Here is a 23,016-nt window from a genome sequence, read left to right as displayed (position 1 = left end):
GCTCCCCCCCACCTCCTTAAACAGACCATTCTTCAGCTCTCAGAATAAATCCCTCACGTCAGGGATGAGATTATTTTGTGCTCAGCGTGACCTTCAAGGCGAACACAAGACAACAGAAGAAGATTAGGCCGCTAATTTTTTTTTTTGAGGCACAGATGAACAGTATTATTTCCAGACACGTGGGTGAACTTGAGGAGAAACAGGAGCAGCAATGTCATGGGAACGTCACCTCCAACTCACAACAACCCCACTTGGACATGTATCGCCATTCTTTCCCGAACATTTCCAGACGTTACAACAGTGACCACACTTCACAAGTGCTGCATTGGCTGCAAAATGCTTTGGGATCCCATAGAAACATTATATTCTGACAGGATTGGAAAAGTTAGATGCAGGAAGAATGTTCCCGATGTTGGGGAAGTCCAGAACCAGGGGTCAGAGTCTAAGGATAATGGGTATGCCATTTAGGACCGAGATGAGGAGAAACTTCTTCACTCAGAATTGTGAACCTGTGGAATTCTCTACCACAGAAAGTTGTTGAGGCCAGTTCGTTAGATATATTCAAAAGGGAGTTAGATGTGGCCCTTACAGCTGAAGGGATCAAGGGGTATGGAGAGAAAGCAGGAATGGGGTACTAAAGTTGCATGATCAGCCATGATCATATTGAATGGTGGTGCAGGCTCGAAGGGCCGAATGGCCTACTCCTGCACCTATTTTCTATGTTTCTATGACTAGATGAAGGCGCAAGTTCTTCTTAACACTATCACCACAAGGTCCATCGTCACTTTTTCAGTCAATAAATTCATCGCCAACAGCACCCACACCCAGAGAACAAATTTTAAAAAAACAGCAGAGGAGCAGACAGCATCATACACGAGTACCTCCGGCCACTGATTGAGAACACAGAAAATCAGCAACCCACTACACATTGCCACCAGGGATGAAACAGTAATCAACTCTATTTTTGCAGGGTGGCTGATTCATGCACAGATGATGTCACAACTGGGGCAACTTTCCTCAATAATTTATGTACATTACATATGATCACTGCTGCATTCGCTCAGTAAAACAGATTGCTATGTCATTAAGGGGCACCTTTCTGTAGCTGAAAACAGTCTCAAAATCAAACGGAAAGCAGATCTCCCAAGTGGTTCAAATTTACAATGCTCAATTTAACAAAGTGCGTCTTTGTCAGAAAAATACAGCATCTTGCAAAACTCACAGCACAGAAAAGTACGCATAAGCAACACATTAGCACCTCCCAAATCCACGACCGTCACTACCTAGAAGGACGAGGGCAGCGACTTGCATGGCAACTCCATGCACCATTCTGACTTGGACATATGTCACCGCCGACCCTTCATGGTCACTGGGGGTCAAAATCCTGGAGCTAACTACCAGACAGCACTGTTAGAGCATCTTCACAACATGGACTGCCACGATTTAAGAAGGGCCACGATCACCTTAAGGGAAGCAAGGGATCGGCAGAAAAAATGCCAGCCTTGCCAGTGACCCAGAGAATGAAAGAAAAATCTTGCAGCTGCTGCAATGATGCCTGTAATTTGTTTCGGGTGCACGGCCCCCTTTAAGTGGCTGCGTGGCCCATTCAAATATTCGCGCGTGCGTGGTTATTCCAACTGAAAAGCCAGCGAGGGGCCTGTGCGGGACCTCCAGACTGCTGCCCGGACGTACAGCGTAAAGGGAACACTGAACTCCTGTTACCCAATTAAATGTGCAAAGTTCCAAAAGTTATGTTTGACCATACTAGCCTTACCCAAAAGCACATTTAACAGCCAAGTGTAGAAGTACTGGGTTTTTCTTGAATGCTGACAGATGCCAACAGCCGAACTGGCTGCAGTCCGACGAATGGTTGGAGAACTTGATTTAAGGTTCGCAATAAAGGTCTTCAACAACATCTGGAATTTCAAAAATAAAATACAGGAAGATTAAAAATTCTCCACAGTTGTACATCAGCCCTTGGAGAAATGGCTCGAGGAAGTGTTTTATATACAAGACACATCGAATTACTCGCGACAAAGTAACATTTTCTCAACACTCATTTCAGTACCATACTGGTGTTGCTTCAAATATCTTTAAACTCTTGCAACATCCAACATTAATGTTTCACCTGGAGAATATTTGACAAAGGCATGCTCATCCTTTTGGGGTTTCTAAAGCTCTGTTCTAACTACAGAACAGGGTCACAGCACCTTGCATTTATATAGCGCCTCTAACGTAGCAAAACGCCCCAAGGCGCTTCACAGCCAATGAAATACTTTTGAAGTAAAGTCCCTGTTGTAATGTAGGAAACACAGCAGCTGATTTGTACTCAGCAAGCTTCCACAAACAGCAATGTGATAATGACCAGATAATTTGTTTTTGTTATGTTGACTGAGATAAATATTGGCCAGGACACTGGGGACAACTCCCCAGCTCTTCTTCAAAATAGTGCCATGGGATCTTTTGCATCCACCTGAGGGGCCAGACTGGACCTCAGTGCCAGCCAAAAGGCAGCACCTCCGACAGTGCAGCACTCCCTCAGTAGAGCACTGAGTGTTGGCCTAGATTTGTGTGCTCCAGTCTCTGGAGTGAGACTCGAATCCATAATCTTCTGACTCAGGAGGAGAGCGCGCTACGAGGAGCATATCAGGAAGTACTCCTTCAAGCAAAGGGGGCTTAAATATCAGGTTAGGGTAGTAGAAGCACAAATCTGGGATCACTCAAGGGGCAATGAATTGGCATAACTGAGGCAAAGAGGGGTTGGGGGGGGCGGGGGGGTGAACTGCAGTTTTCTTTGGAAGGATGAACTAGGACGAATCCAGTTGAAAGATAGTTTCTTCTCGTTGAAAACAGGATCTCATGACTTTTGCATTTTGAATTTCACTAAAATGCAGGTTAAGATGGTATTCCCACCTCATCAAAAACCCACTCTTCAGTCAGTGGCCGACTGAGAACGGCCCCATCCCGTGCAGAGCTTCAGTTCACACTCCCAATATTCTGAAATTCTCTGGAATCCCCCTCCACTTTGCAGCCTCACTTCCTACCGTCCCCAAATTCTTTCCCTCATTGTCCTCTGCTTTGGAATAACCCTGCCACCACTTACCTTGTTCCCCCACCCCTTGGGACGATTTATCTATATTACAACAGGGACTACCAATGTTGCCTTTAAATTTTTTTCAAAATACTGTGCGCGTGCGCGGTGATTTTTCCCATCGAAAATGATGAAGCGGCTAAGTGTGAAGTCCAGGCCGCTGCATGGCCACATAGCTTAAAGGGAACATTGGTGACTATACTTTAAAAGTACTTCATCGGCTGTAAAGGGCTTTGGGACATCCGGAGGTCGTGAAAGGCACTATATAAATGCAAGTTGTTGTCGGCAGAAGGTTGGTAAAGTACAATGTAGAGGCATGGACGATGATGTAGGATTTATATTGAAAATCACGAAGCAGCGAGAAATTATTTGGAACATTTTACAACACTACAGCATTTTTAGTGCCTTATTTACAAAAATAAAAGCACTTATATCAAAGAAATGGGAACTTCAAGAATAAGACGAGTGTAAACAGTGGCGACACGGTGATCTGAAAATTATATTTGTAGCAAAAGTAAGATTGCAGCTTCAAATATTTAAAACATTCTTTCCACTTTGACTCACCACTGCATTATTATTTTAATATTTATGCAGTGCCCAACATTTGCACGCCTTTTGACACGCTGCTTGTAATCAGAAGAATATTTGGAGGAACATAAAACAGCCTAAAGTTTTGGAGCAGGCCCTGAAATTGTCTGATTTTCACCCGACAGGGGAGCTCTGAAAGCCGTCCCAATCACAAGAAATAGAGTCCAAGAGATCAGAGAAAATACATGACATCAGCCACTCGATTTAGCTCATGATGCACCGTTGCATTCCCCAGACATCAGTAACAACACATGAGCTGTTCTGGCGTGTTTACAGCTCGGGCTTTTAACAAGAGCAGTCAGAGAGCCAGCTTCATAGCTCATGGAGAACAAAGACCTCAATAAAAGGAAAATGGAGGGAGAGTTAATCTATTATCAAATCTATCTTTCAACAAGCTAATGGCAATTCTGATAGCCCCTTCAGCGCCCTTAGTTATCATCCATCTGACTCAATCCTCGAGAGACCCAGAATAAAACTACTTTTGTTCTTGCAACAGACACCGTATAATTCCCAATTAAGTCTTTAAAGTTAATGGGGGTGAAAAAAAACTGATTGCGACCCTGAATCCACATAAGTGGATAGCGATAGGCCAGCTGCCCCCGTTCGAAACCCTCTGCCTTGCCACCCGTCTTCCTATTTTCAAAAACCTCCACAAAGCTTGACTTTCCGACCGCACCTTCCCCTTTGCAAAAAGAAAGCAGAGAGTCGGGATGAATGGGTCCTTTTCGGGTTGGAAATCGATGTGCCACAGGGATCGGTGCTGGGACCACAACTGTTTACAATATACATAGATGACCTGGAAGAGGGGACAGAGTGTAGTGTAACAAAATTTGCAGATGACGCAAAGATTAGTGGGAAAGCGGGTTGTGTAGAGGACAGAGAGAGGCTACAAAGAGATTTAGATAGGTTAAGCGAATGGGCGAAGGTTTGGCAGATGGAATACAATGTCGGAAAGTGTGAGGTCATCCACCTTGGGAAAAAAAAAAACAGTAAAAGGGAATATTATTTGAATGGGGAGAAATTACAACATGCTGAGATGCAGAGGGACCTGGGGGTCCTTGTGCATGAATCCCAAAAAGTTAGTTTGCAGGTGCAGCAGGTAATCAGGAAGGCGAATGGAATGTTGGACTTCATTGCGAGAGGGATGGAGTACAAAAGCAGGGAGGTCCTGCTGCAACTGTACAGGGTATTGGTGAGGCCGCACCTGGCGTACTGCGTGCAAATTTGGTCAACTTACTTAAGGAAGGATATACTAGCTTTGGAGGGGGTACAGAGACGATTCACTAGGCTTATTCCGGAGATGAGGGGGTTACCTTATGATGATAGATTGAGTAGACTGGGTCTTTACTTGTTGGAGTTCAGAAGGATGAGGGGTGATCTTATAGAAACATTTAAAATCATGAAAGGGATAGACAAGATAGAGGCAGAGAGGTTGTTTCCACTGGTAGGGGAGGCTAGAACTAGGGGGCACAGCCTCAAAATACGGGGGAGCCAATTTAAAGGAATTTCTTCTCCCAGAGGGTTGTGAATCTATGGAATTCTCTGCCCAAGGAAGCAGTTGAGACTAGCTCATTGAATGTATTCAAATCACAGACAGATAGATTTTTTAACCAATAAGGGAATTAAGGGTTACGGGGAGAGGGCGGGTAAGTGGAGCTGAGTCCACGGCCAGATCAGCCATGATCTTATTGAATGGCGGAGCAGGCTCAAGGGGCTAGATGGCCTACTCCTGTTCCTAATTCTTATGTTCTCTCGCCTTCCTTCTTGATCTGAGCCAGACTCCTGATCAGAGTCTCTCCCCCCTCCCCCCGCAGTCCCGCTCCGTGAAGCGCCTTGGAAGGTTTTGCTATGTTACAAGTGCAGCCATTGTTACTTTAATCGCATTAAGGCTTACAAGTAATGTTCCCTGCAATTTTGTTTTTTGGCACCGTGCAGCCCCATTAAGGGGGACGCGTGGCCCATTGAAAATACTATACATGTTCGTATTTTGCTTGGCAAGCCTGAAATGCTGCTTACAAGCTGTGGAATATCAACTCCACACTTAGAAAATTTAGTCATAAAACTGCGCGAAGCAGCGCTTCCTGATTTTACTCCTAAACGGCCTAGCTCTAATTTACAAAGTTCTATCCCCTGCTGTTCTGGATTGCTCCACCACAGGAAATAGTTTCTCTCCATCTACCCTATCAAATTTCTATCACTTTAAACACCTCGCTTAGATCATCCCTCAACCTTCTAAACTCATGGTAATAAAGCCAAGTTTACGATAGAATGAAACAGCACAGGAGGCTGCCATTTGGCCCATTGTGCCTGTGCTGGCGCTGCCCTCAAATGAACTCTTTAAGCCACTGTATTCTGGTGACTCTCCAAGGCCAATATACCGCACCTGAAATTCGATGTCAAAATTGAACATAGTGCTCCAGTTGGGGTCTGACCAAGGCTCTGTACAACGAAAGCATCACTTCCTCACATTTGCATTCCAGCCCCCTTGAGATAAAATTAGAATTCACCTTTTTAAATTACATTTTGTATCTGTGCCCCAACTTTTACACAAACTAGGAATGTATTCCCTGGAATTTAGACGGTAACAGGGTGATTTGCTCAAAGTTTTCAATATATTAAGGGGAACTGATAGGGCAGAAAGAGAGAAACGATTTCTGCTGGTTGGGAAGTCCAGGACGAGGGAGGAATAGTCTAAAAATTAGAGCCAGGCCTTTCAGGAGTGAAGTTAGGAAACACTTGTACACAAAAGGTGGTAGAAGTTTGGAACTCGCTTCCACAAATGGCAGTTGATGCTAGATCAATTGTTAATTTTAAATCTGTGATTGATAGAATTTTGTATTAAGGAATATGGGACAAAGACGGGTATATGGAGTTAGGTCACAGGTCAGCCATGATCTCGGTGAATGGCGGAACAGGCACGAGGGGCTGAATTGCCTACTCCTGTTCCCATGTTCTAGTGATTTATATTTGGTCACAGAAGGTATAGTTAGTGGTCTATTCCACTATACCAGCCAGTCTCCATTATTTATTGGTAAATGTACAGTAAAATTCTCACAGCAAAAATTCTCATGAATGTTTTTGGAGCACATGGTATAGTAATGTATGGTTACGTTACTGGGCTATAATCGACAGCTTTGGACTAAAAATTTCAGAACACTAGTTCAAATTTGAATTCAGTTTAAGAAAATGTTTTAAAGCCTGCATCAGTAAGTGACCGCAAAGCTGTCCGATTGTCATTAAAAACCCAACTGGTTCACTGATATCCTTTAGGGAAGGAAGCCCACTGTCTTTACGCAGTCTGGTCTATATGTGACTCCAGACCCACAGCAATAGGGTTGACACTTAGCTACCCTCTGAAGCAGCCCATTAAGTTTTAGTACAACGGTTCAATAAGGCTCAGGCAACTAGGAATGGGCAATAAATGTCAGCCTTGCCAATGATGCCCACATCCAGAGAACGAATGAAAAAAAAAAAGTTGACCAAATATGGCTCCAAAAGTGAGTTAAGTTATAAAATAATGGAATGGCTTGAGGTTACATAGAAACATAGAAAATAGGTGCAGGAGTAGGCCATTCAGCCCTTCGAGCCTGCACCACCATTTGATAAAATCATGGCTGATCATTCCCTCAGTACCCCTTTTCTGCTTTCTCTCCATACCCCTTGATGCCCTTAACCGTAAGAGCTATATCTAACTCCCTCTTGAATATATCCAATGAACTGGTATCAACAACTCTCTGCGGCAGGGAATTCTACAGGTTAACAACTCTGAATGAAGAAGATTCTCCTCATCTCAGTCCTAAATGGCCTACCCCTTATCCTAAGACTGTTTCCCCTGGTTCTGGACTTCCCCAACATCGGGAACAATCTACCCGCATCTAACCTGTCCCGTCCCGTCAGAATCTTGTATGTTTCTATGAGATCCCCTCTCATCCTTCTAAACTCCAATGTATAAAGGCCCAGTTGATCCAGTCTCTCCTCATTTGTCAGTTCAGCCATCCCAGTAATCAGTCTGGTGAACCTTCGCTGCACTCCCTCAATAGCAAGAACGTTCTTCCTCAGATTAGGAGACCAAAACTGAATATTCCAGGTGAGGCCTCACCAAGGCCCTATACAACTGCAGTAAGACCTCCTTGTTCCTATACTCAAATCCCCTAGCTAAGAAGGCCAACATACCATTTGCCTTCTTTACTGCCTGCTGTATGTGTATGCCAACTTTCAATGACTGATGAACCATGACACCCAATCCAGCCTTGAGAGTCAGCAGACACTGACAAACTGTTTGAGCTTCATGGTCATGGACTCTCAATGTCTAAGCAATCTGAAAAGCTAATATATAGAGATAGATAGCCAGAACCTTCGTCAGTACCTCCCAAACCCACAACCTCTACCACCTGCAAAGACAAGGGCAGCAGGCACATGAGAACACCACCACCTCCACGTCCCCCTCCAAGTTATACACCATCCGAACTTCGGCTGTTCCTTCATGATCGCTGGGTCACAATCCTGGAACTCCCTCCCCAACAGCACTGTGGGAGCACTTTCACCACACAGACTGCAGCGGTTCAAGAAGGTGGCTCACCATCACCTTATCAAGGGCAATTAGAGATGGGTAATAAATGCTGGCCTTGTCAACGATGCCCACATCCCATGAATAATTTTCTAAAAAGCATTTTCCAAGGGTCGTGCAAAGGGCTTTACAATGCACTCGTGCTAGGCTTGGGAGTTCTGTACTGGATTCTGCTTGTGGGTCCAAAAGAACAAAAGAAATACAAGCAGTAGAGAAGGTGCAGGTAAAGTTGACCCAAGTGAGGAGGACATGAGCCAAGATTAAAATTATAACTAGTCTGAAAAGCTGACGATCATGGGAGGAGAGGGGTTAAAGTCAGGAGATCTGGTGAGAGCCAGCACCAGAGCAGACTATTTGGCCCACTGTGTCTGTGCGAACTCACCCAACACAGCTCATCGAGTCTAATCGCATTTTTTGCTTTCCTCATAATCTAATAATTTTCTTTCAAGTGTCTTAAATGTTACCACAGACTCAATGCCACGTGTGGTAAAGCATTCCATAACTGGATAACGCTTTCTAGGAAAATAATTCCTTATAACCTCCCCAAATGCTTCTAGTACTAATCCAGAGCTGAAACCCCTTCACGTGTGAAACTAGACAATGATAGCAGGCTAATTAACAGTGGGGAGCAGGATTGATCAGACCAACCTAGTGCTCACCCAATCTCCACGGTTCAGCAGGTGCCACTGGAAAGCAACCAAAAGCAGAAGCCCTGGGTGAGCCCCTCCCCTCCATCCAAGAGAAAAGATGCACTGCCCTTACTGTCGGCCGAGGCAACCTCGGGAAACCCAGCACAAATCAACGGTCACATTCGGGACCCGTCTCCGCGCCCCTCTAATTCTGGCCTCCTGAGCATCCCTGATTGTAATCGTTCCACCAATCGGTGGTCGGGGGTTGTGCCTTCAGCTGCCAAGGCACCAAGCTCTGGCATTCCCTCCCTAAACCTCCAACTCTCTTTCCTCCTTTAAGACACTTCTTAAAATCTACCTCTTTGACCAAGCTCTGCCCTAATTTCTCCTTGTATGGCTCAGTGTCAAATTTTGTTTGATAATACTTCCTTGAAGCACCTTGGGACATTTTGCTACATTAAGGGCGCTATATAAATGCAAGTTGTTGTTGTAGCAGCATACACTGCATTTAACCATTGGGGGTGCAGAAGGAACTTGCAAAGAGTCCTTCTAAGGTTTGAAAGTGCAGTTTCTAGACTCCCTTGCATTGACAAACAGCAACGCTGAACAACCCAGCACAGCTGCTCCCGAAGAACTGTCTCTTTTTTGCTAAATAGAAAGCATCATCTTCAAATACAATCTACTACTGTATGACAAAGCATCAATCTTTACCCGAGACTGCCCACATGGAACATTCCTTGTTTAGATTGCATTTTTCTTTAATAGACTAAAGCCCTGAATTTCCACTGTTTGCATCAAACCACTTAAGCCGTCAGCACAAAATGACTTTCGGCTGTTAGCTGAGATTTTTTAACCTATTTATTTTAAATGGATTTTCATACATTAAAATAGGATTTAATGGAATTTAATAAAAACACATCAAGTGCCTGTGCACCAATATCACACAGCGTATATCCTCCGTTTAAAAGGTTCAGTAAAGCATTGTGTGGGTTTAACACCAACAGAAACCGAAATGGAGCGCTTTCTCCTCAACATAGTACGGAGTAGCTGATTGCAGTACCTTGATTTCACTGTCATTTGCAAAGTTTCCCAGAGCCGCCATGATCTTTGGCACAGCACCAGCCAGAGTCTCCTGTACCGATTCTTCCGATCGCTTGCTGATCCGAGCCAGACAGGGAAGCAGGTTTACAAGGTATGGCCTAGATGGGAGCAGAGGGGGGGTAAAAAAAAAAAAAAGTTACCCAAGGAAGAGGTCTAATATTTCCAGGTATGATATTCCACGCTTTAAGCACAAGGATATGGGTAAATGTGACTCTTTTGTACGGTTCTCTAAAACTTTGTAACATTCAGCATTACAACCTTATTAGAAAACATTCATACTTTGATTTTCAGAACAACATAGAAACATAGAAAATAGGTGCAGGAGGAGGCCATTTGGCCCTTCAAGCCTGCACCATTATTCAATAAGATCATGGCTGATCATTCCCTCAGTACCTCTTGCCTGCTTTCTCTCCATACCCCTTGATCCCTTTAGCCATAAGGGCCATATCTAACTCCCTCTTGAAGATATCCAATGAACTGGCATCAACAACACTCTGCGGTAGGGAATTCCACAGGTTAACAACTCAGTGAAGAAGTTCCTCCTCATCTCAGTCCTAAATGGCCTACCCCTTATCCTAAGACTATGTCCCCTGGTTCTGGACTTCCCCAGCATCGGGAACATTCTTCCCGCATCTAACCTGTCCAGTCTTGTCAGAATCTTGTAAGTTTCTATGAGATCCCATAGCAAGAACGTCCTTCCTCAGATTAAGAGACCAAAACTAAACACAATATTCCAGGCGAGGCCTCACCAAGGCCCTGTACAACTGGAGTAAGACCGCCCTGCTCCTATACTCAAATCCCCGAGCTCTGAAGGCCAACATACCATTTGTCTTCACCGGTTGCTGTACCTGCATTCCAACTTTCAATGACTCATGTACCATGACACCCAGGTCTCGTTGCACCTCCCCCTTTCTTAATCTGCCGCCATTCAGATTGACACAGCCAATTTGGTTTCACTGTTAGACGTGGTGCCATGCAGACACCGTGACGGGATAGCATGTTAGGAGACATATGAAAATAATGGAGGGGGCTCAGACATGCAACACCATGAAGTGGAGGCCTGCGGATTTGATTCCGTAACTTCACCATCCCCAATCGCAGCTGCTGTGCTCCAGTGGGTGTTGAGTGAAGACCAGGAATCCCCTTGCAAAGTGGGGAAAGGGCAAAAAGGGAAGAGAAAGGGGTACTAAATGGGGAAAACGCGGTGCTGACAAGCAACGAGGGTGATCTGCCCACTCTTCACTTTCAGCCACGGGAACGTGCACGGACCTGAAGCATTAACTAGGGACGGAATAGGATACAATACCCTCGCTATGCACGCACTCTCTCATGCATGCACACAGACTTGAAGCTAATCATTGCGGTCACTGATTGAACAATTCTGTTTCACACAGCAGGTGGTGTAAACATTAGAGGTCGGAAAGCTAGCTTGGAGTAAATGGGAGCTAAATTAACAGGCATAATCAAGGATCATGAATCCTAGGTTAACGAATAATATTAAATCAGCTCCCTCACCCGAACAAACTTTGATCACGTGTTCAAGCCAGCTACCCTTATGGAGCCAACACCTCTCACTGTATAAACTTCTTTTAAAAAAGAGAAGTTAAGAATTTTTTGAACAGAAAGAGTCCTGACATCAATCTAGTACAGTTTTTCCAGCATTAAGATAGCAGTAAATTACCAGAATAGATACAAGTGATAAACTGACCTGCACTTCTGTGGACGAACAAGGTGAGCCAGCTCAGCAAATCTCCAAAGTGCAGCCCGTAAACTCCTTGATGGACCATTCTGTGCAATAAAGGGGAAAAGAACTGCTCAAGCAGCAAATGGTAGTACACCGACAAAAAGATTGACTGCGCAACTCCCAGAGCCGCGACCTCCACCACTGAGAAGAGCACCAGTGGCGTGGGACCACCACTACCACCACAGGTTTCCCGCCAAGTCTCACACCACCCCAAAGTGGGCATATATGGTCAGGTTCCTTCATCATCGCTGGGTCAAAGTCTTGGAACTCCCGATTTAACAGTACTGTGGGAGTACCTTCATCACATGGACTGCAGGGGTTCAAGGCAACGGCCTAACACCACCTTCTCAAGAGCAACTAAATGGGAATGTGTCAGCTGTGGGTCACATTCCCACTTCAAGGACTTGAACACATGAATCTAGGCTGACACTCAACACAGTGCTGAGGGAGTGCTGCACTGTCGGAGGTGCCGTCTTTCAGATGAGACGTTAAACCGAGGCCCCGTCTGCTCTCAGGTGGACGTAAAAGATCCCATGGCACTATTTCGAAGAAGCAGGGGAGTTATCCCTGGTATCCTGGCCAATATTTATCTCTCAATCAACATCACTAAAAAAAAGATTATCTGGTTATTATCACATTGCTGTTTGTGGGAACTTCTTGTGCTCAAATTGGCCACCGCGTTTCCTACATTGCAATAGTGATGACACTTCAAGCACTTCGTTGGTTGCAAAGTGCTTTGGGACATCCTAGGGTCATGAAAGTGTCTCTCCTTTTTATTTTAAATGCTGGACGTGCTAGTGACACCCACTTCCCAAGACTACTTTTTTTTTTAAACTCCCAACAACATTATGAGCAGCCCAGTTTAAAACTTGTCAGAATATCCCACAATCCAACTAGAAAATACAGTTACTATACATTAATATCCCCGTTTCTGCAATTCAGAGTTTGTTGATACACCACCTCAACGGTCCTGAAGAATGCTCACCATCTCGTTTCATTTCAATACTACTCAGCTGTTAACCATGGGCCTGTACGCTCCAATTATTAAGGATGTCATAGCAGCACGTTTGGAAAGAGGTGACATGATAGTTCCAAGTCAACATGGATTTGTGAAAGGGAAATCATGCTTGACAAACCTTCTGGAATTTTTTGAGGATGTTTCCAGTGGAGTGGACAAAGGAGAACCAGTTGATGTGGTATATTTGGACTTTCAGAAGGCTTTCGACAAGGTCCCACACAAGAGATTAATGTGCAAAGTTAAAGCACATGGGATTGGGGGTAGTGTGCTGACATGGATTGAGAACTGGTTGTCAGACAGGAAGCAAAGAGTAGGAGTAAATGGGTACTTTTCAGAATGGCAGGCAGTGACTAGTGGGGTACCGCAAGGTTCTGTGCTGGGGCCCCAGCTGTTTACACTGTACATTAATGATTTAGACGAGGGGATTAAATGTAGTATCTCCAAATTTGCGTATGACACTAAGTTGGGTGGCAGTGTAAGCTGCGAGGAGGATGCTATGAGGCTGCAGAGCGACTTGGATAGGTTAGGTGAGTGGGCAAATGCATGGCAGATGAAGTATAATGTGGATAAATGTGAGGTTATCCACTTTGGTGGTTAAAAACAGAGAGACAGACTATTATCTGAATGGTGACAGATTAGGAAAAGGGGAGGTGCAACGAGACCTGGGTGTCATGGTACATCAGTCATTGAAGGTTGGCATGCAGGTACAGCAGGTGGTTAAGAAAGCAAATGGCATGTTGGCCTTCATAGCGAGAGGATTGGAGTACAGGGGCAGGGAGGTGTTGCTACAGTTGTACAGGGCATTGGTGAGGCCACACCTGGAGTATTGTGGACAGTTTTGGTCTCCTAACCTGAGGAAGGACATTCTTGCTATTGAGGGAGAGCAGCGAAGGTTCACCAGACTGATTCCCGGGATGGCGGGACTGACCTATCAAGAAAGACTGGATCAACTGGGCTTATATTCACTGGAGTTCAGAAGAATGAGAGGGGACCTCATAGAAACGTTTAAAATTCTGATGGGTTTAGACAGGTTAGATGCAGGAAGAATGTTCCCAATGTTGGGGAAGTCCAGAACCAGGGGTCACAGTCTAAGGATAAGGGGTAAGCCATTTAGGACCGAGATGAGGAGAAACTTCTTCACCCAGAGTGGTGAACCTGTGGAATTCTCTACCACAGAAAGTTGTTGAGGCCAATTCACTAAATATATTCAAAAAGGAGTTAGATGAAGTCCTTACTACTAGGGGATCAAGGGGTATGGCGAGAAAGCAGGAATGGGGTACTGAAGTTGCATGTTCAGACATGAACTCATTGAATGGCGGTGCAGGCTAGAAGGGCCGAATGGCCTACTCCTGCACCTATTTTCTATGTTTCTATGTCTATGTAATTCAACCACCTACCGACATAGTTATCAAGTCTAACCAAACTGCTACCCTTCTAAATGTAAATCATTTTAACTTGGGCCCCTGTCGAATCCTAGTACGCTAAACAATCACGACCAATATCTCCATCTATGCATTAGAGTAAATGCCGGCTGTAATGTTTGATTCGTTAAAGTTAAAATGCATCAGTGTGGAATTGAAGAAATTAATGCTCAACACTAACTAAAGCCTATACTTATTTCTGTTACATAAAAACATACGAAATTAGGAGCAGGAGTAGACCATTCGGCCCTTCAAGCCTGCCCAGTCATTCAATAAGATCATGGTCAATCTTAAAATATGCAAGCTCCAAAAATCTAATGCACTGATGGGCAATTCAAAAGCGCATGACAGTAAGTTTTAAAAAAAATGACCGTGCATTCCATTCCCAGTAGTAATATTACCTTTAATTTGGGGGGGGGGGGGGGGGGTGGGGTGCGGCTCCTTTAAGGGGCAGTGCGGTCCATTCAAAATTCCGCACATGCGCAGTTTTTCCTATTTAAAAGTCGTGAGCTGGCTGCGCGAGAGCTGCAGAGCGCTATATGGCCGTGCAGCTTAAAGGGAACGTTGTCCAGTAGCCATCTTTGAGTACCCTACTTAAAGATATCCCACGGACAATATACAATTATGGTAAATACATCAACCAAAAATTCTGCTCCACATAATTACTTAAAAACATTAGAAATATTTCTCTAATCGCTTACCAACCTTTTTAATTTCTTTATACAATTCTAGTTGTAACCGAGGCAGATTTGAGTCAGTCAGGGCCTGTTGAAACAAACAACACGTGATAACAATCTTGTACAGTACACCCAAGCTAAGAATTTTTAATTCACGTTATGCCACAGCCTAGCTGGAGATGAAATGTTAAAACTGCAGGAAACACAATTTTCAGCATTAGTGTAAGGTCCTTTATCTTTCCAAATGCAATTGCAAACAGGTTAAAGAAATCAAGGCACGGGGCAGAGTTTCCCACTCACTCCTTCGATGCTCCTATTTTCTCTTCCTCCTCCCAGTGTTGAAATCAGAATCCTCGCCCGATTGCGAACTCATTTCTTTATCCTGGAATATCCTCAGTCATCCCTTCCTCCCGCAACCTTCAGCCTTACACCTCGTTTGGTGTCACGAGTCCCTGATTGCGATTTCATTTTCTCTTTCACTCTTCTCAAACTCGTGGTGCCTTGACCGCTAATCTTGGTTTCTCCGTTTCAATAAAGGGCAGAATTGTCCCGGTTGATTATCTATTGCAACATACGCCACAGATGTAAACTGACCCGCACCCCGCATGTCTGTGCATATATAGGTTCTGGAGTATAATGTAGAGAAATGTGAAGTTATCTGCTTTGATGGGAAAAATAGAAAAGCAGAGTATCTTTTAAACAGAGTAACTATTTGTACTAAGTCTCCCTTCTGCGCATGCATCCAACACCACGTTACCTACACTGAGCAGCCAAACACTTCCGCCGAGCCTCCCATAGTGCCGGAGAGAGCGGGCGACAGGGACAGAGCTTGGGGGGGGGGGGGGGGGGGAAAGAGGAGAGAGAGAGGAAGAGACACAGTGGGCTGGGGTTGTGAGAAAATCAGGAATCGGAGGGGAGAGAGAACTCAGAAGACGGATCATGTTCTTCCTACCTCCTGGTGCGTGCAAGCTCGGTGCTTGTGTTACAAGGGACATCGTTGGAGTGGATGAAATCCAGAAGTCACAACACTGTCACTATTCACTTCATATCCAATAAACATGTTACAATCCACACAAAATACCCCATTTATGATTTGCGGGGGGGGGGGGAGCAACGCCTTGCACTTGGGTAAGGGTCTTCAGCTGGCGGAGGGATTGCTGAGGTAAGTGTCTTCAGCTGGCGGAGGGATGCACTTGCACTGGGGTAAGGGACTGCAGCTGGAACTTGGTGGCTTTTGGAGAGATCTATCCTCTGTGGCTTCTGAAGTCAAAATGGATCAAATTACAAATTGAAAATTCACTCAGAACTTGGGCTGGGCGGTTCCAGTCACACATTCCAGAGGAACTTCAGGGTATGGCTTATCCTCCAAGGGGACCAATTAGCAATAGGTCTGGAGAGCCAATCAAAGAAACGGCTGCATTTCAGTTAGAACAAATAGACGCATTCTTTTTTAAATGGAGATTGGGAAATGTTGATGTTCAGAGGAACCTGGGGTGTCCTTGTACACGAATCACTGAAAGTTAACATGCAGGTACAGCAAACAATTAGGAAAGCAAATGGTATGTTGGCCTTTATTGCAAGAGGGTTTAAGTACAAGAGTAAAGATGTCTTAATGCAATTATATAGGGCCCTGGTGAGACCACACCTGGAATATTGTGTACAGTTTTGGTCTCCTACAGGATATACTTGCCATAGGGCGAGTGCAACGAAGGTTCACCAGACTGATTCCTGGGATGGGGGGATTTTCCGATGAGGAGAGATTGCGTAGACTAGGCCTATATTCGAGAGTTAAGAATGGGAGGTGATCTTATTGAAACATACAAAATCTTACAGGGCTCGACAGGGTAGATGCAGGGAGGATGTTTCCCCTGGCTGGGGAATCAAGAACCATGGGGTCACAGTTTCAGAATAAGGGGTTGACCATTTATGACTGAGATGAGAAGAAATTTCTTCACTCAGAGGGTAGTGAATCTTTGGCATTCTCTACTCCAGAGGGCAGTGGATGCTCAGTCTTTGAGTATATTCAAGACACAGATTGATAGATTTTTGGATATTAAGGGAATCGAGGAATATGGGGATAGTGCGAGAAGGGATATAGAGATTGTGCGGGAAAGTGAGTTGAGGTAGAAGATCAGCCATGAATGGCAGAGCAGGCTGGAAGGGCCGAATGGCCTACTCCTGCTCATAATTCTTAAGTTCTTATGGAGGCAGACCATTAGTGTAAAGTCCTGTCCCTGCAGTACAGACTCACACGAGGCACATGCTGAAGTCAAGGTCACTCAGGACCTGCACCTTTATTACACAGCTCTCAAGTACCACAATTGCCTGAGACCTGTCTTTATATACCTGTCTGGGACAGGCATCCAGTGTCTCCTGCAAGTGCACCCCTGGTGGTAAGGTATGCTTGTGGTTCCAGGTCATGTCTAGTTACATTCATGTATAGCATGGCAAGATACAGTTATGTACAGTAGTGTGAGATACATGACAATTAGTGTGCGAGTCTGCTTGATTTAAATAAACCTTCCAAACCATTAAACTTCTTAATTTTCAGATACGAGTAATTCAAACGGGGCGAGTGAATCAAAACAGCTGATAACTTAAAATCTTGGCTGGCCAACTTCCACTCTGCCGTTATACTTCCATTTTTTTTTGCCAAGTTTTGATCAGGATCCGTAGCTTAGCTCCGGGACGGTCGATATTTTGGAGCCAGATGACAGAGGCTCGTGTCCAAAACAGTGAGTGCACAACATTACGCAGAAATCCAAGCCCCTTGTAGACAGAAATTTGAAATGCCCACAATACAAACGAGACCATACACATGAACAAAAAATACAAGCCACCCCACTGTTCCCATCCCATCCTTTCTCGGGAGCGAGAGAGAGAGCAGAGTGTGGAAAGCGAGCGCGGAAAGCATTTGACACGGACAGCAATAATACCAAGGTTACAGAACGAGAGGCTGAAGGGGTGTGGATGTGACGAGAGAAGAAGCCAATGAATGAAAATGTCTCGTCATTGGTGGCCCTCAGAGATTCACAATAGCAATAAAAGCATTACACTTATTAATAGAAACTATTAGCAATGATGGTGATTTATCATGACATTGCCATCCGACGACAAATCCCGATTGTCGCAATCTAATCGTCTCCTTACATTTTCTCTCCTCTACATTCCCCTCCTTCAACCCCACAAATGTTTGATCTGCTTACAAGAAAAAAATAAATGATTTGCTCCAGTCCTTTTGAATAGCATCCAGCCCTTTCATGGCGATAGTTTCGTTGAGTGGGTTAATAAATGGTCTGTGAAGGTGTTTCCAGTTTCCTGTTGGGTCCAGGGCAGGAAGTTCCTCCCTGCAGAAACCTTCCGCTCTTCGCTGGCCCTCCCGATCCTCGCCTGTCCCGGCCTCCCGCTGCCGAGTGTGTTGCTCCCTTGCGCCCCGTTGATTTCGGATTCGGCTCCAAACTGCTTTTCTGACCTCTGCCCGCTCACAGCCCTTGCCCGGGTAGGTAAGGGATTGGCTCTTGGATTGATAAGTATCTCTTTTATAATCAGATAAAGTGAAATAGAGGGATGGCAGGGCAGCTCAGTCCTGTGGAGTGCATGTCTTGCAGCACATGGGAAGTCCTGGACGCTTCACGCAGCCTGGACAACCTTGTGTGCAGGAGATGTCTCCAGCTTCAACTACTCAAGCTCCATGTTTCGGCTCTTGAGCGGCGGCTGGAGTCAATACGGTGCATCTGCGAGGCTGAGAGCTACATGGATAGCACGTTTCAGAAGGTGGTCACCCCGCAGCTTAAAAGCGTGCAGGCAGAGGGGCAGTGGGTGAACACCAGATGGAGGAAGAACGCTAAGCAGGTAGTGCAGGAGTAACCCCCCGCCCCCCCATCTCGTCCATCTCGCTTTCCAACCAATATTTTCTTTTGAGCATCGGTGAGGGCAATGGTGCCTCTGCGGAGTGCAGCTCAAGTCCAAGGCACCAAGGGTGGCTCAGGTGCTCAAGGGGAAGGGACAAAGAATAAAAGAGTTATAGTGTGAGGAGATTCAATAGTTAGGGGAATAGAGAGGCATTTCTGTGGCCGTAGACATGACTCCAGGATGGTATGGTGCCTCCCTGGTGCCAGGGTCAAGGATGTCAGAGTGATTGCAGGACATTCCGGGGGTGGGGGGCCGGGGGAGGAGAAGAGGGTGAACAGCTAGAGATCGTAGTCCATATAGGGACCAATGACATAGGTAGAAAGAGGGATGAGGTCCTGCAGGCAGAATTTAGAGAGAAAAATTAAAGGGTTGGACTTCAAAGGTCTCCGGGTTACTACCGGTGCCACGTGCTAATGAGTACAAGAATAGGATAGAGAGGATGAACGCGTGGCTGGAGAGTTGGTGCAGGAGGGAGGGCTTTAAATTCCTGACGCATTGGGACCGCTTCTGGGGGAGATGGAAACTGTACAAACTGGACGGGTTGCATCTCAACAGGATGGGAACAATATCCTCGCGGGGAGTTTTGCTAATGCTGTTGGAGAGTTTAAACTAACTTGGCAGGTGAATGGGAACCAGAGGACAAATTCAATAGGGAAGGAAATAAAGCTGAAATTGCAAAGCAAGAATGTACAAAGTGAATTTGTAAGACAGAGGAAACACGAGTTAATAAGTAGTAATCAAGGAGGTCTTCCTGTGCTAAATGGTATATACTTCAATGCAAGGAGTATAGTGAATAAGGCGGATGAGCTGAAAGCACAGTGGCCACTTGGGAGTATGACATTATAGCCATTAGAGACATGGCTGAAAGAGGGGCAGGTTTGGCAGCTCAATATTCTTGGTTACAGGATTTTTAGACAGGACGGCAGGGTGGGGGGGGGGGGGGGGGGGAGGGTGGGTTGCGGTATTGATTAAAGAAATTAGTACAGGAAGGATGATATGTTAGAGGGATCATTAAATGAGGCCATATGGGTCGAATTGAAAAATAAAAAAGGGGCAATCACACTGCTAGGTGTATGGGGATATTATAGACCCCCCATACAATGGGAGAGAGATAGAAGAGCAAATATGTAGGCAAATTTCTGTGAAGTCCAAAAATCATAGGGCAGTAATAGTAGGGGATTTCAACTATGCCAATATTGATTGGGACAAATATAGTGTGAAGGGTATAGAGGGTGCGGAATTCTTAAAATGTATTCAAGAGAACTTTTTTAGTCAGTATGTAGCAAGCCCAACACAGGACGGGGCGATTCTAGATTTAGTTTTGGGGAATGAAGCTGGGCAGGTGGAAGGAGTATCAGTGGGAGAGCACTTGGGTGCCAGTGACCATAATTCAGTCAGATTCAAGGTAGTTATGGATAAGGACAAGGATAGACCAGGAATAAAAGACCCAAATTGGGGAAAAGCTAACTTTGCTAAGTTGAGAAGTAATTTGGCCACAGTGGACTGGAAACAGCCACTTAAAGATAAATCAGTGTCGGAACAGTGGGAGGCATTCAAGGAATAGACATGGAGGGCTCAGGCCAAACATGTGCCCTTAAAGAAAAAGGGTGGGAGTAACAATTCTCGAGCCCTCTGGATGTCTAGGGACTTACAGGGGAGGATAAAGAAAAAAAGGGAAGCTCACATCATATACTGACAGCTAAATACTGTAGAATCTTTGGAGGAATATAGAAAGTTGAGGTGAAACTAAAAAGGATATTAGGAATGCTAAGAGCATGAAAAATCTTTGGCAAGTAAAATCAAGGAAAATCCAAAGATGTTCTATAAATATATTAAGAGCAAGAGGATAACTAAAGAAAGGGTAGGGCTTATTAGGGCCTACTGAGGGTAATGTGTGTGTGGAGGTGGAAGATGTGGGTATGGTTCTTAATGAATACTTCGTGTCTGCCCCTTTCCTGTATGAAAACAATGTAGATACTACTATCGAGGAGGAGTGTGAAATTCTGGATGAAATAGACATAGTGGGAGAGGAGGTATTGGGGATTTGGCAGCTTTGAAAGTTGCTAAGTCCCCAGGTCCAGCTGAAATGTATCCCAGGCTGTTGAGTGGAGAGAGAAAATAGCAGAGGATTTGACCATCATGTTCCAGTCCTCTTTGGATTCAGGCATGGTACCGGAAGACTGCGAATGTGGTACCCTTGTTTAAGAAGGGAGAAACAGACAGGCCGAGTAATTACGGGCCTATTAGCCCAACATCAGTGGTGGGAAAATTATCGGGAAAAATCCTGAGGGACAGGATAAATCTGCATTTAGAAAGGCAAGGATTAATCAGGGACAGTCAGCACGGATTTGTTAAGGGAAGATCTGTGTCAGCCGGCGCGGACACAATGGTCCGAAATAGCCTCCTCCTGCGCTGTAAATGGATCATGGTTCACACTACCTATGTTGCTAGTCAAGCATGAGCCTTACAGCAGACTCACATACCAATCTTTTTTTTAATCTATTCCAGTACTTTTAGGAGGTGAAAGTTCCACCTAGATGTACATCGGAAGTTCCCACCCATTCACCATTTTTTACCCAAACAGCCCCATTATTTTTTTGTCCTCATCATCAGCGTTGAACAATTCTGATATCACCTACGCACACGCACGCACACGTTTAACTTGCGCCAATAGCATAAGCAAAACCCGATTGACAGAGACACCGACATTTGGGCTAGTGCACTGGCTGGACAGTTTAAAAGCTGACTTGCCTTAATAATTTTATTTAAACATTCATCCGCAACCATCCGGACATCGGACTCTGCGTCGTCGCAACACAACAGAAACATTTCCATTGCAATCCCTAACAACTTCTGAAATTCTGGCGAGTTTCTGAAAAATACAAAAAAATCAGTTTTAACAAACTCAACATTGCAAATCAATTTTTGAACAGAAGATCGATGTTCACGGCATATTTGAGTAAACAATAACTTACATTTCTACAGTCTTTTAACATAGTAAATTGTCCCAAAGCGCTTCACAGGAGTGGTGTTATAAAACAAAATTTGACACCGACCCATATAAGGAGATATTAGAACAGGTCAAGCTTGGTCAGAGAGATAAGTTTTAAGGAACCTCTTATAGGAAGAGAGGTGTAGAGAGGCGGAGGGATTCAGGGAGGGAATTCCAGCGCTTAAGAGCCTTGGCAGCTGAAGGCACGGCTGTCAATGGTGGGGCGATGAAAATCAGGGATGTGCAAGAGGCCAGAATTGGAGGAACGCAGAGATCTCGGAGGATTGTACAGCTGAAGAGATAACAGAGATAGGTAGGGGCGAAAACAAGAATGAGAATGTGAAATCGAGGCTTTGCTGTATGTAGGTCAATGAGCACAGCGGTTCTCTAGTGATGCTGCTCACAATAGCCCAGAGCATGTGCATTTTTTGTAAGGGCAGGAACATTGCACCATCTAACACGCAACGCATTATGGCGCACTGTTAAAGTGCAGCTGTGTTTAATTTGGTTCTCCTTTAAGATCATGGGGTGTAATGGCTGTGCCTTCAGGACAATTAAAGGCAGACTCTTCTTCACCAATCCTCAGGTCAATTAGAGACCCTATTTGGCTTTCTTAAAATACAGCTACTGAAGTCAAAAGGAAGGTATATTCTGCTTCTCTGCTTTTCAATTCTACGACTCCAGAAATGAACCTTTATTTTCTGTTTTAATTACTTTATTAACCCGCGTCGCTACTTTTAGTGATTTATGTATCTTTACCCCCAGATCTTTCTGCTCCTCTAACCCATTTCCCCCCCCCCCCCCCCCCCCCAAGGAGTATGTGATTTCCAAATTCTTCCTAACAAAATGCACCATCTCACACTTAATAAACTTGCAGAATAGGCGGGCAGATGGCAAATGAATTAGTATCTTCTTGTAATTTGACAGTCTTCCTCAGTATTAACGATACCCCCCCAATTTGATGTCATCCAGAAATTTTGAAATTTTACTTGATTCCCGAGTTTATATCGTTTATGTAAGTGGTGAACTAGTGGGGTCCCAGCACTGATCCTTGTGGAACACCACTTCACACCTTTTGCCGGTCTGAATAGCTATCCTTAACCTCTACTGTTTTGTTTTGTAGCCAGCTTGCTACTTGTCCGCCTACTCCACATGCTCTCACCTTGCTCATTAGTCTACTGTGCGCTACTTGATCAATGACATTTTGAAAGTCCAAATGCATTACGTCTGCTACATTACCCTCGTCTACTATTTCTGATAGTTCTTCAAAGAATTC

At 44.8% G+C, this 23,016-nt stretch overlaps 1 protein-coding gene across 8 annotated transcripts in view; it reads right to left on the bottom strand.

Annotated features, from left to right (window-relative positions):
• The window catches only part of htt (huntingtin), a 250,339-nt gene that overhangs the window by 197,279 nt on the left and 30,044 nt on the right, over positions 1 to 23,016 (bottom strand). For all 8 annotated transcript variants that reach the window (XM_070877815.1, XM_070877836.1, XM_070877828.1 and 5 more), the window contains exons 3-7: positions 21,500 to 21,620; positions 14,865 to 14,924; positions 11,685 to 11,764; positions 9,936 to 10,074; positions 1,775 to 1,916 (exon numbers count right to left, since the gene is read on the bottom strand). In XM_070877815.1, the coding sequence (XP_070733916.1) occupies positions 1,775 to 1,916; positions 9,936 to 10,074; positions 11,685 to 11,764; positions 14,865 to 14,924; positions 21,500 to 21,620 (542 nt within the window). The remainder of the gene's footprint in view (positions 1 to 1,774; positions 1,917 to 9,935; positions 10,075 to 11,684; positions 11,765 to 14,864; positions 14,925 to 21,499; positions 21,621 to 23,016) is intronic.

This window comes from Pristiophorus japonicus, chromosome 1 (assembly GCF_044704955.1).
Source record: "Pristiophorus japonicus isolate sPriJap1 chromosome 1, sPriJap1.hap1, whole genome shotgun sequence".
Classification (NCBI taxonomy): Eukaryota; Metazoa; Chordata; class Chondrichthyes; family Pristiophoridae; genus Pristiophorus; species Pristiophorus japonicus.
This window is presented reverse-complemented; position numbering and strand designations above follow the sequence as displayed.